The sequence below is a fragment of the Sus scrofa genome, chromosome 13 (assembly GCF_054392235.1).
Source record: "Sus scrofa isolate SSC_HxYL_T2T_F1_AM1 chromosome 13, Sscrofa_HxYL_maternal_Yorkshire_Landrace_v2.0, whole genome shotgun sequence".
In the NCBI taxonomy this organism is placed as follows: domain Eukaryota; kingdom Metazoa; phylum Chordata; class Mammalia; order Artiodactyla; family Suidae; genus Sus; species Sus scrofa.
In genome coordinates, this window is record NC_139395.1 from 215,378,579 (window position 1) to 215,392,491 (window position 13,913).

The following is a 13,913-nucleotide window of genomic DNA, read 5'->3' on the forward strand; positions in this document are numbered from 1 at the left end:
TAGGCTTTTTACTTGGTGTCGCAGTTTTTGAATTAAAATAAATGAAGATTATACGTATTTATTAAGAGTTTTTTTCTTTTTAGCTTTGGCTTCAGTGACAAAGTCACCATGAATGGTCACGTCCCAGTTGGATTGTATGGGAATGGCTTCAAGTCAGGTTCTATGCGTTTGGGTAAAGATGCAATCGTTTTTACCAAAAACGGAGAAAGCATGAGCGTGGGCTTCTTGTCTCAGACCTACTTGGAAGTCATAAAAGCAGAACATGTTGTTGTCCCAATAGTGGCATTCAGCAAAGACCATATCCTTTGGATTTTGAAATGGAAACTCTCAAGAAATATTCTGAACTATTCCATCCTTTTGCCCTCCTCCAGATTCTTGTTTTTTCATCATATCTTCCATTCTAGCACTCGTTCCTATCCACTGCCTCTATCCAGCATTTGGTGCTAAATGCTTGTCCTTTTCTCCTCACTCTTGGGATTGTGCCATGGACATTCTTTTTTTTGGGGGGGTGGGTGGCAAACCAACGGCATGTGGAAGGCCCCGGGCTAGGGGTTGAATCAGAGCTGTAGCTGCCAGCATACGCCACAGCCGTAGCAATGCCAGATCTGATCCGTGTCTGCGATTTACACCCACAGCTCATGGCAACGCCAGATCCTTTAACCCACTGCGTGAGGCCAGGGATTAAACCTGCATGCTCATGGATCCTAGTTGGGTTCATTGCTGCAGAGCCGCAATGGGAACTCTGCCGTGGACGTTTTTAACTTAAGGTGATTGAATTTTATGTTAAGCTTCCCATAGCTCTGCTCTTTATTTCACTTTTTGTGTGGTCTAATAAGACTTATGATCTGGCTTGAAGTTTTTACCGACCATGAAAAGCAAGGTATCTGTAGGAAAATGTCTTCTGTGTAAACATTCACATGTTGGAAGTCATTAAATGAGTTAAGAATCATAATATACTTCTTTATACTTCCTCCTCCTTGGTGTTCATTTGAAGTCAAACTGTCGTTTTATTTTGTTTATTTATTTTTCTTTATTTCGGCTGTACCTGCAGCATAGGAAGTTGCGGTGGCAACGCTGGATCCTCAACCCCACTGCCCCACAGCAGGAACTTCTAAGATTAGTGTTCCCTTTTTTTTGGTCATGCCCATAGCATGTGGAAGTTCCTGGGCTAGGGATCAACCAGCAGCATGTCAGTGACAACGCCATATACTTAACCAGCTTAGCCACACAGGAGCTCCCCTGCTGTCATTTTAAAACTTAGAAAATAATTTAGGAGATGATTTTTCAGTTAGTTGAGTTGGTTTCCAGGTTTTAATTGTGAAAAATATGTTGTTGGTCTAAGTCTTTAACTTAAGGTGTACGGCAGATAATTAATTCAACAGAATCAAAAGCGAGCCTTGCTGCAATTCTGGAACATTCTCTGTTTTCTACGGAACAGAAATTACTAGCAGAACTTGATGCTATCATGAGTACGAAGGGGACAAGGATCATCATTTGGAATCTGAGAAGGTAAATACAGACCTCAGCTGGTTATTAACCATTTGGGAAGTAAAGTGCATGTGCAGGAATGGTTTCATTACATTCATCCGTTGTTACTCAGAGCAATATATTGGTAGTTCCTCATTTTATGACGTAGTTAATGATACATCTTTTCCAAAGTTATTTTATTAAAGCTACTTTGGCTTCAATGTGAGATAATTTCATATTCCTAAAAATAAATTTCCTAGCCCTGCAGTCTCCATTGCATTCTGTTCTTACTCTTGGTTATATTATACCTCTCCTCAAAAACAAAATAACAACAAAAACACTACCAAAAACGTGTTCCCGGAGTTCCCGTCATGGCGCAGTGGTTAACGAATCCGACTAGGAACCATGAGGTTGCGGGTTTGGTCTCTGCCCTTGCTCAGTGGGTTAATGATCCGGCGTTGCCGTGAGCTGTGGTGTAGGTTGCAGACGCGGCTCGGATCCCACGTTGCTGTGGCTCTGGCGTAGGCTGGCAGCTACAGCTCCGATTGGACCCCTAGCCTGGGAACCTCCATTTGCCGCAGGAGCGGCCCAAGAAATGGCAAAAAGACCAAAAAAAAAATTTCTTCTGAAAAAAAAAAAAAACGTGTTCCCTTGTGGTGTAGCCATTTAAGGATCTAGCATTGCCCCAGCTGTGGCACAGGCTGGAATGGGTTCAGTCCCTGGCCTGGGAACTTCCACATGCTATAGGTGTGGCTAAAAGAAAAAAAAGGAAAGAAAAAAATGAAAAAAGCACAACCAACAAATCCCAACTTGGGTAGGATAGAGAAAGCATTGTTCATTTGGTTCATTACGTGAAGCTAAGCAGGATTCAGCATCTATTGAGAAAAGTAATATATATGTGTGTGTGTGTGTGTATTTATACACACACACACACACACACACACACACACACACACGTTTGTCTTTTTAGGGCCGCGCTTGAGACATATGTAAGTTCCCAGGCTAGGGGTCCAATCGGAGCTGTAGCCCCTGGCCTGTGCCACAACCATGGCAACACCGGATCCTTAACCCACTGAGCAAGGCCTGGGATTGAGCCTGTGTCCTTGTGGTTACAGGTTCAATCCCTGCAGTTGGATTTGTTACCCCTGAGCCACAATGGGAACTCTGAGAAAAGTAATATAGATGAGACTTTTGTGTTGTGAAATCTTTGTGAGGATAAAATCCTTTGCAGAGTTTTAAAATTTAGGATGAACGTTAAAAGATCTAAGATCTCTTGACTCATAGGGATAAAGCTCTAATAGTGATAAGTCTAAAATACATTAATTCTTGTGCTTTTCTGACTTCGTTTCCTGACCCTCCACACCCACCCTTCCATTTTTTCTTTTTTTCTCCCCCTTCTTGGCCGCCCTGATGCATATGGAGTTCCCAGGCCAGGGATCAGATTTGAGACACAATTGCAACCTCTGCTGCACCTGTGGCAATGCTGGATCCTTTAACCCACTGTGCTGAGCCAGTGGTTGAACCTGCAACCTGGTGCTGCTGATCCTGTTGTGCGCAGCAGGAACACCTAACTTTTTATGTTGAGATAATTGTAGACATGTAAAGTTGTAAGAAATAGTAGCTCTCAGGTACCCTTTATCCAGTTTCCCCCAGTGGCGACATCTTAGAACACTGTAGTGCAGTAATGCTGTTGATACTGACACTGGTAGACAAGGTGTTTATCACCACAAGGATCCCTTGTATATCCACACCTACTCCTTCCTTAATCCTTGGCAACCTTTAACATGCAACTGGAACCATACAGCGTTCAACCTTTTGGGATTGGCTTTTTTCATTCAGCAGCACTCACTGAAGAGTCATCCAGGTTCTTGTGTGTCTGTTTGCTTCCTTTATCTTGCTGAGTGGTACTGCATTGTATGGATGCACCTCAGTGTGTTTGCCACTCACCTGTTTAAGGACATGTGGATTGTTTACAGTTTTTGGTTATTACAAATAAAGCTATAAAACATGTGCATAGAGGTTTGTGGGACTATGGTCATCATTTTTCTAGGACAAATGCCCAGGAATGTTATTGCTGGGTCATAATGGTAGTTGCATGTTTAATTTCATTTAAGAAACTATCAGAATATTGACTCTACCAGTTGACGTTCCCACTGGCAATGTGTGAGTGAATACAGTTTTTCTCTAGCTTCCTAGATATCTTTTCTTTTTTTCTTTTCATTTTTCTTTTCTTTCTCTCTGTCTCTTTCCCCCTCTCCCTTCCTCCCTCCCTGCCTCCTTCCTTCCCTCCCTCCCTCCCCCAACCATGACTCCTACCACGTGTAGGTATTTTTTTTGTTGTTGTCTTTTGTCTTTTTAGGGCTGCACCCATGGCATATGGAGGTTCCCAGGCTAGGGGTCACATCGGAGTCACAGCTGCCAGCAACCGTAGCAACACCAGATCCGAGCTACCTTTGTGACTTGCACCACAGCCTACAGCAATGCTGGATCCTTAACCCACTGAGCAAGGCCAGGGATCGAACCCTTGTCTTCAGGGATACTGGTAGGGTTCATTAACCACTGAGCCACGATGGGAACACCATGTGTAGGTATTTTGTTAACTAAAAGTTACTTGCTTGCTTATGTTATGGTGAAGTTTAAAAAATTATTTTTCAGCTACAGAAATGCAACAGAGTTTGATTTTGATAAGGATAAATATGACATCAGAATTCCAGAAGATTTAGATGATACAGCAGGGAAGAAAGGGTACAAGAAGCAGGAAAGAATGGACCAAATTGCCCCTGAAAGTGACTATTCCCTGAGGGTATGTATTCACTGATCTTGTGAGAATGAAAAAATCATAAAATAATGGAAATTAGCTTATCCAGTTGTCTTATAAATGCTGACAGCAATCTCTTAAGTGAAAGCTTTGCAGACATGAACCAATTTATTACATTTGTCATGTGCACGCTGGCTTTATTTGCTTAGAAAATAGCTTTTTAATTGCAAAGTCACCAGGTCTAACAGTACTTATAAAAGTTCTTTTACTATGGGGTTAATTATTTTAATTGGAAATATTAGAATCAGTATATCCTGTGATGGTCATATTGATTAATTCAATCAAACCCACCAAAATTCAGAGTGTGTTTTTTTTTTTAATTTAAAATATTCTAAAACACACATCCACACTAATTGATATCCTAAAGCATTAAACTATATATAGCCTACAGATAATGTGCCTTAATACAACTTTGTGATAAATGTCTCTTAGATTTGGCCTTTGAGATGTTTTTAAGATTGAAGGAATTAATATCTCAATGTAACAACATTGATATGATAATAAGAATATTAATTTTTTAGTCACTATAATAAGACACGATACTAACTTTTCCTCTTTCCTGCTAAAATTGTTTTCCCAAGCTGAAGTTATATTTGACATTTACATGTTTACTACATAACTTTTTCTGAGAGTCTAGCAATTAGAATGGCAGATATTACTATTCCTTGATATACCCCATTGTTGGTGAAATATATCCTAGTTGCTAAGAAAATCTTGCTCAAGAGTGTCCAAAGGCAGCCAGAGCGGATGGTGTAGTCCTAGAATACCATGAAATAATGTGTTTTAAAATATCATTAGTGACTTTTATAAATGACAAAACACCACTAATTTCAAAATCAGGAGTCAGGAAAAAAAGGTAAGATAAATGTTCAAATATTAGTGTTTTTTTTTTTTTTTTTTGTCTTTTGTTGTTGTTGTTGTTGTTGTTGCTATTTCTTGGGCCGCTCCCGAGGCATATGGAGGTTCCCAGGCTAGGGGTTGAATCAGAGCTGTAGCCACCGGCCTACGCCAGAGCCACAGCAACGTGGGATCTGAGCTGCGCCTGCAACCTACACCACAGCTCACGGCAACGCCGGATCGTTAACCCACTGAGCAAGGGCAGGGACCGAACCCGCAACCTCATGGTTCCTAGTCGGATTCGTTAACCACTGCGCCACGACGGGAACTCCCCAAATATTAGTTTTGTGTTGAACTTTTCATCTATCCTTCTTGAGTTATTTAGTTCATGTCCTTCAGAAATTTCTGATAGCTTGGAGGCAGGCACAGGAGAGCAAAATTTAACATGTTTTAGGATGCCGGGTTTGGTCACGATTCTAAAGTATCTAAACTTCCGTGCATTAAGACCTGAAAACACATTTTGATGACTCCTGATGGTTACAGCTCGATATCGAAAGAGTCTGTTTGCTCTACTTAACGCTTGGTCCCTTGTTTATCGTTTTTTACCTTTTCAAGCTTATAGTGGTCCTTTTGTTTATATTAGATTTTGCTTACTTTTGCCTAAGTAAAATTTATTGATGCTTTTAAAATAAAAATAGCAGTATATGTATTTGACAGAAGAGTCAGAAAATATAGTCCTTTTTATTTTTTATTTTATTTTTTTGTCTTCTTGTCTTTTTAGGGCTGCACCTGTGGCATATGGAGGTTCCCAGGCTCGGGTTCCAACCGGAGCTATAGCTGTCGGCCTATGCCACAGCAACGCCAGATCCGAGCCGAGTCTGCGACCCATGCCACAGCTCATGGCAATGCCTGATCCTTAACCCACTGAGTGAAGCCAGGGATCGAACCTGCAACCTCATGGTTCCTAGTCAGATTTGTTTCCGCTGCACCATGACGGCAATCCCTCTTTCTTTTTTTTAATGTTTTTTAAAATTTTTTGTCTTTTCAGTGCTGCACCTGCGGCATATAGAGGTCCCCAGGCTAGGGGTCCAATTGGAGCTGCAGCAACACCAGATCAGAGCCATGTCTGCAACCTATACCACAGCTTACAGCAACGCTGGATCCTTAACCCACTGAGCGAGGCCAGGGATTGAACCCACGTCCTTTTGTGTACTGGTTGGGTTCGTTAACCACTGAGTCACAACGGGAACTCCCCAATGTAGTCCTTTTAAAAAATAATTAAAACGAGTTCATGCCAAACATGCTGTTTTGTTTTGTTCTTTTGTTTTGTTTTGTCTTTTCTTTTTTGGCTGCCCTCAAGGCATATGGACGATTCAAGGCTAGGAATCGAATCCACAGTGGCAGCAATGCTGGATCCTTAACTCACTGTGCCCAGCCACACTATATGGAGCTTGTTTTTAATAAAAAGTATTCAAATATTAACTAATACATCTTTGTAGTTTATAGTATTTTATTGAAGAGTTAATGAGTCTTTTATTGAGGCAAGGTGGTAGCTTTTTTTTAAATATATGCATAAGTAGTTTGAACAAATTTGTAGATATTTGGAAAGGACAAATATTGTGTGTCTTTGCAGGCTTACTGCAGTATATTATACCTAAAGCCACGAATGCAGATCATCTTGCGTGGACAGAAAGTGAAGACACAGCTGGTTTCAAAGAGTCTTGCCTACATTGAACGTGATATTTATCGACCCAAATTTTTAGTATCCTTTATTTTCCTTTTTATGATGCTGTATAGAAATATATATCAATCAAGTATATCTGCCTTCCCCCTTTCTTCTTTTATTATGGTATAAATTAGAATTCTTTCCAACTGTGCTTTCTTATGCACCTTTGGACTCAATAAATAATGTCATAGAAAGAGTGATTTGAAGGGAATGAGGCGGTGGTGTTTAGAATTTTCCTTAACATTTAAGACTAATAGAACAGTGAGAATTACTTTTGGATTCAACTGCCGAAATAAAGATCATTATGGGATAATGATGTATCACAATAATAGACTCATCAAAGCTTATGAAAAAGTTGGATGTCAGTTAAGGGTAAGCTTTATATCTGAAAACATCTGTCTTTTATAAAAGTTAGGATAACATGGTATTGGGTCAGATGTGAAATAATGTACCTTTTGCCTAATGACTTTTAAATGCCAGTGTTTTTAATAACATTGATAATAGCAGTTGAACTTAGAACATCTTTGTTTTGTTTTGGGTTTTTTGGTCACGCCTATGGTGTGTGGGAATTCCTGGGCCAGGGATTGAACCTGTACCACAGCAGTGATCCAGGTGACAATACCAGATTCTTAACCTGCTGTGCCATCAGGAAACTCCCAGTTTTCATTTTCTATTCATTTCATTTCATTCTAAATTCTTTGTAGAATATGAGCTGTATATAGTATAATAATGTGGGTTTATCTTGAATATTATCATCAGGGATTGTAACTCTGTTTTACACATTTTATATGACGTAAGCCCAGATCCTATAGCATTTTTGCAAGACTAAATAAATAGAACTACCATATGATCCAGTAATTCCATTCCTGGGTACATATCCAAAGAAAACAAAACCACTAATTTGAAAAGATACATGTATCCCCAATGTTCATAGCAGTATTGTTTACAATAACCAAGATATGGAAGCAATCTAAGTGTCCATCAGTACACGAATAGATAAAGATTATGTGGAATATGTGTGTACACACACACACACACACACACACACACAGGAATACTACTCAGCCATTAAAAAGAATGAAATTTTGCCATTTGTAACAACATGGAATGACCTGGAGGGTATTATGCTTAGTGAAATATGTGAGACAGAAAATGAAAAATACTATATGTTATTGCCTGTGTAAAATCTAAAAAATAAGACAAGTGAATGAATAGAACAATAGAAACAAACTCACAGATACAGAGAACAAACTAGTGGTTACCAGTAGGGATGGGGTGAGGGTGAAGATAGTGGGGTAGGGGATTAAGGGGTACAAACTGCTATGTATAAAATAAATAAGCTTAAAGGGATAATATTGTACAGCACAGGGAGTATAGTCAATATTTTATAGTAACTTTAGATGGAGTACGATCTATTAAAATACTGAATCACTGTGTTATACATCTGAAACTAATACAATATTGTGAATCAACTTAAGAGAGCTTTGTTGGGCTCTTCTTTATAGCCACTAATTAAGTCAAAAACTAAATTCAGAAATCTGACAACCAGATGAGGTATCTGTAACTTGAATTTAAAATGCTAATTTTCATTTATAATTAGAATAGTAATTTTTGCCAGAAATATTCTATAATTCAAGTTCTGAATTTCAGTGATAATTGGAAATGCCTTTTTGGTAATATGCCTTATTTCTCAAATGCTTTGGGGTTCAAAAGAAATAATGTGTCTACTACAAAATATAAATTTTTTTTTAACGAATTTGACTTAAGATACAAAATCCATTTTTCCAACCTAGTTAAATTTGTTTTATATATAATTTCTGGTTAAGTTTTACCTTGTAAACAGTAAGCTTTTACAACCAACTTTCCAACTTTTTTTTTTTTTTTTTTTTTGTCTTTTTGCCTTTTCTAGGGCCGCTCCCGCAGCATATGGAGGTTCTCAGGCTAGGGGTCTAATCAGAGCCGTAGCCACCGGCCTATGCCAGAGTCACGGCAACAAGGGATCCGAGCCGAATCTGCAACCTACACCACAGCTCACGGTAACACCAGATCCTTAACCCACTGAGCAAGGCCAAGCATTGAACCCGAAACCTCGTGGTTCCTAGTCGGATTTGTTAACTACTGAGCCATGACAGGAACTCCTACAACCAACTTTTAACACTGGTCCTAGTGTTTGCATTCTGTGGATTCAGTAAACATTTATTGGATACTTGATATGATTTGCCATGCTAGATGTTCAGCATAAGAAGATGATAGGATACATATGGCACATGCCCCCAGAGCTCTTTTTGGTTCTTGGAGCATCAGAAAGGGCTTCTTAGAGAAAGTGGTGATTGAGATGAGACTGAGTTGATTTACTGTGTTGTAAAGTCTGGCAAGAGCTTGCTTTGTTTTGTTTCGTCTGTCTTTTTAGGGTTGCACCTGTGGCACATGGAAGTTCTCAGGCTAGGCTGAATCACAGCTATAGCTACTAGCCTATGCCACAGGCACAGCACTGCCAGATTGGAGCAACGTCTGTGACCTACACCATAGCTCACGGCAACACAGGATCCTTAACCCACTGAGCAAGACCAGGGATCAAACCCACATCCTCATGGATACTACTCGGATTCGTTAACTACTGAGCCATGACGGGAACTCCAAGAAATAATTGTTTTAAGCATTATGTCTTAGGTTTAAAATACCAATTTTATTTTATTTTTCAGGCAAACAATATGGGTGTTGGAGTAGTGGGAATTATAGACTGTTATTTCCTAAAGCCAACTCATAATAAGCAAGATTTCGATTATACTAATGAATACAGGTATGTTGTCTATTTAAATTAATGACTTTTTATAATTTATTTTGGAAACACTTTCATAACTTTTTCTAAGCTGAATTTCTATTTTGTGGGAGGCTTGCATAGAAAACACGTAATCATCTTCCATTCTAGGAACTGTATTCCACTCCATCACAAATAGAAACATGTTTAGAGTCATTAGAAGCCAGAAAATAAGTACGACCATCAATTTTACTTGTAAATTTAGGAAAGCATAAGCAGTTGTCCTAATGAACATACACTACAAAGTAGAATGCAAACTTCGTATAAATATTTGTGATAAAGACAAAGTTAAGGGTTCTGTTGTGGCGGATCGGGTTAAGGATCCAGCATTGTCACTGTGGCAGCTTGGGTCGCTGCTGTGGCAGGGGCTTGATCGCTGGCTTGGGTACTTCTGCATGTTGTTAGCATGGCCATAAAGGAAAAAATGGGGGAAGGAGAAAAAAATAAGTGCTATATGTTTATTTCAAATAAAGTAAAAGGAGGGAAATAATAAGGAGCAAAATTAGCAAATTAGGAAAGACAAGAAAATCAATAAATATATAATTCAGACTATAGTCTTGAGGCAGAAGCTATGTCTACTTGAACAGGAAATTATTAACTAGAATAGTAAAAGCTGATTACTCAGGTAGAAGAGGAGAGTAGATGTCCAGAACTAGCAGATACAAAAGAGAAGCTGTTACCTCTAGGCTGAAAAAGTGTAGACAGGAAGTTCCCACTATGGTGTAGCAGGTTAAGGATCCGGTGTTGTCACAGCTATGGCATAGGTTGCAGCTGCAGCTTGGATTCAGTCCCTGGCCCAGGAACTTCAATATGCCATGGGTGCAGCCAAGAAAAAAAAAGAGAGTAGACAATAAAACAGCTAGAAGAAGGTCCCTGGTCCCTGAAGTCAGAGATTCAGATCTCTTTGTAAAGGTTGTGACAGGCAGGACTAAGCTAACTGCCATGGCAAGAAACTTGCCAGGAGGCCTAGCCACTTTGGGTCTGTAGAAGCGGCCTGCTGTTGTCAGGGGGTGTGGGTGTGGGCAGGCTTGGGCTGGAGCTGCTCTGTAGAGACCTATTTTTGCCTAAGGGTGCAAACACGTTGAAACTGGTTTCTGCTGCTGGAGGTCCCAGGCTGCTGGAGTCAGCAGCAGACTCATGGAGGGAAAAGCATGGCCTGAGAGCTAGAGCTCCTCAGGGAGGCCAGTGGGCTCCAGCCAAAGAACAGAGTACCTGCAGGACCTGTGTCTTCCTGCTCTCACCTGGTAGGTTCAGTATCATGTAAATCCAATGTAACATTCCTCAGGTTGACAAAGGATCAGGCTTAGGTAGCACAGAACTAACAAAGAAGACTGCATTTGGTTCTGGAAGACAATAAATTGATAATCAGATAAGATAAATCTAGCCTGTAAGCATCTGGCAAGACTAGGAAAAAAAGGAAAAAGCAATAGTCAATATCAGAAATGAAAAGGACATTACTACAGGATCTAAAGAAAGAAAACATCACAGGAATAGCATGAACAAATTTTTACCGTTTTACATGATACGGGCACATTACTTTCAACTTTATTCAAATTTTTAAAAATTTCCCACCTCATAAATTCAAACATTTAAGGAAGTGGTGGCACTCGTCTTATACAATGGCTAAAGATTTTAAGAGACCACATAATTTTGGTAGTGAACCTGTGAATACATTATAAGAAAGAAGGTTTATGACCTGTACTGATCCCACAGTGCTGGATCCTTAACCTGCTGCACCACATGAGAACTGTGTGTTTTTAGTTTTTTAAGGAGCCTCTATCCTGTTTTCCATAGCGGCTGCACCAGTTTACATTTCCACCAATAGTGTAGGAGGGCTCCCTTTTCTCCACATCCTCTCTAGCATGTTATTTGTAGACATTCTGATAATGGCCATTCTGACTGGGATGAAGTGATACTTCATCGTAGTTTTTATTTTTTATTTTTTTTAGGGCCACACCTGCAGCATATGGAGGCTCTCGAATTGGAGCTGTAGCTGCCGGCTTACACCACAGCCACAGTGACACCAGATCCAAGCTGCATCTGTGACCTATACTACAGGTCACAGCAACATCGGATCCTTAACCCATTGAGCAAGGCCAGGGATCGAACCTGCATCCTCATGGATGTAGTCAGTTGTGTTTCCTCTGAGCCATGACAGGAACTCCAATTTTTTTTTTTTTCTTTTTATGTCATAGTTTTGATTTGCATTTCTCTAATAATTAATGATGTTGAGCATCTTTTCATGTGCCTGTTGGCCATCTGTGTATATCTTTGGAGAAATATCTATTTAGGTTTTCTCATTCTCAACTGAGTTGTTTTTTTTGGTTATTGAGTTGTATGAACTGCTTGTATAATTTAGAAATTAAGGCCCTGTCGGTTGCATCATTTGTAAAGGTTTTCTCCTAGTTCGTAGGTTGTTTTTTCATTTGTTTCCTTTGCTGTGCAAAAGCTTTTAAGTTTAATTGGGTCCATTTTGGTTTTTTATTACTTTTTTTAAGGCTTACAGTAACAGCACTAGGAGATAAGCTCAATGATTACTGGAATGAAATGAAGGTGAAGAAAAATGCAGAATATCCTCTAAATTTGCCAGTCGAAGAGATAGAGTAAGTACATTAAAAAAAAATAACTGACTATAATATCAAGATGTGGTATTGGAGGGTATGGTGATTGTACAGTGTTTGTAAGCTTTTGAATCAAGCTCATAGTAAGAAATAAAACTCGAATCAGCATGCTGATTAAGTATATGCATTTATACATATACACAAAAGATTCATGAAGTAGTATTTACCCATATTTTTAATGTTGATAGCATTTATTTTATTTTAAAAATGCTAGTCTTAGAAATGCAGTGATGCTTTAAAAATGCTGTGATGTAGCGGGCTAAGGATCCAGCATTGTCTCTGTGGTAGTGTGGGTTTGATCCCCCGACTGGCCCAATGGGTTAAGGATCTGGTATTGCCACAGCTGTGGCATAGGTTGCAGCTGCGGTTTAGATCGATCCCTGGCCTGTGAACTTGTATATGTCATGGGTGTGGCCAAAAAATAAAAAAATAAATAAAAATGCTAATCTTTAACCCATCAAATTGATTTCATGATCCAATAAGGGTTTGCGTCTCATGGTTTGAAAAACTCTGGTCCTGCATAGTAGTTAGGATCGAGAGTCTAAAGCCAGGTTTGAGTTTATATTTTAAATAGCTCTGTGATATTGAACATGTTACTTGACATCTTTATCATTTGTAAAAGGGGAACAGCAGGAGTTCCTGTCCTGGCGCAGTGGCAATGAATCTGACAGGATCTGGTGTGGCTGTGGCAGTGGCAGTGGCCGGCAGCTGTAGCTCCGATTCAACCCCTAGCCTGGGAAAAAGGAAAAAAAAAAAAAAAAAAAAAATTCCGGGGGGGTGGGGGTGGGGAGACAGCAGTAGCCCTTGAAAGATGAGAGTGTTCCTTTGAGGCCCAGTGTTGTCACTGCAGCAGGTTGGGTCTGATGCTGCCACAGGTGTGGCCAAAACCAAAAAGATAGGATGCCTGACAAACACTCAGTAAAAACACTTAAGTGTCCATTAACACATGTATACTTCTATAAGCATGGAACATTTCTGCCAGGATTTAAAAAGTTAACAATGATAACCTCCTGAACAAGGGGTTTATGTTTGCTTTATAAACTTGAGAGAGTTCTTCTTCTGGCTCAGCAGTAACGAACCCAACTAGTATCCATGAGGGTTGATCCCTGGCCCTGGTCAGTGGGTTAAGGATCCGGCATTGGTGTAGCTGGCGGCTACAGCTCTTATTCGACTCTTAGCTTGGAAAATTCCATATGCTGCAGGTCTGGCCCTAAGAAGCAAAAAAAAACCAAAAAAACAAAAAAAAAAAACACACTTCTGGATTGTTGGAGATTGTACAAATATCTATTATGTTTGCATTTTTTAAAACTAGATTTTAAAAGTCAGAGTCTTTATATATTAAATGAGTCTGCAACAGTTCTTTGCAGGATGATTGTAATTTTCAAATAATAAAAATATGAAAACCTTTTTCTTAATAACTAAAAGAATATCAAATTTAAATTATTCAAAGATAATGCTATTGTAGAGGTTAAAATTTTAATGCAGTTACAAAAATTGCTTAAATTATACAACTTACCTATTTTCTGTACTTGAGTGGTTTATTGTGCTAATAAATGTATTAGGTTTCACACAGCAGATGCTAAGATATAAATTTCAGAGCAAGGCATTTGTAGTATTTTCTTAAGT

At 39.3% G+C, this 13,913-nt stretch overlaps 1 protein-coding gene across 11 annotated transcripts in view; it reads left to right on the plus strand.

Moving 5' to 3' along the window:
* MORC3 (MORC family CW-type zinc finger 3) overlaps nucleotides 1-13,913 on the plus strand; it is a 42,231-nt gene that overhangs the window by 13,958 nt on the left and 14,360 nt on the right. For 9 of the 11 annotated variants that reach the window (XR_014825167.1, XR_014825169.1, XM_003132764.5 and 6 more), the window contains 7 exons: nucleotides 84-298; nucleotides 1,362-1,509; nucleotides 4,123-4,270; nucleotides 6,756-6,884; nucleotides 7,098-7,220; nucleotides 9,551-9,648; nucleotides 12,165-12,269. Coding sequence is in view for 9 of the 11 variants with exons in the window: in XM_003132764.5 (XP_003132812.1) it covers nucleotides 84-298; nucleotides 1,362-1,509; nucleotides 4,123-4,270; nucleotides 6,756-6,884; nucleotides 7,098-7,220; nucleotides 9,551-9,648; nucleotides 12,165-12,269 (966 nt within the window). In the remaining 2 variants the exon portion in view is untranslated. The remainder of the gene's footprint in view (nucleotides 1-83; nucleotides 299-1,361; nucleotides 1,510-4,122; nucleotides 4,271-6,755; nucleotides 6,885-7,097; nucleotides 7,221-9,550; nucleotides 9,649-12,164; nucleotides 12,270-13,913) is intronic. The other 2 variants (XM_084992061.1, XM_084992062.1) reach the window with 1 other exon arrangement.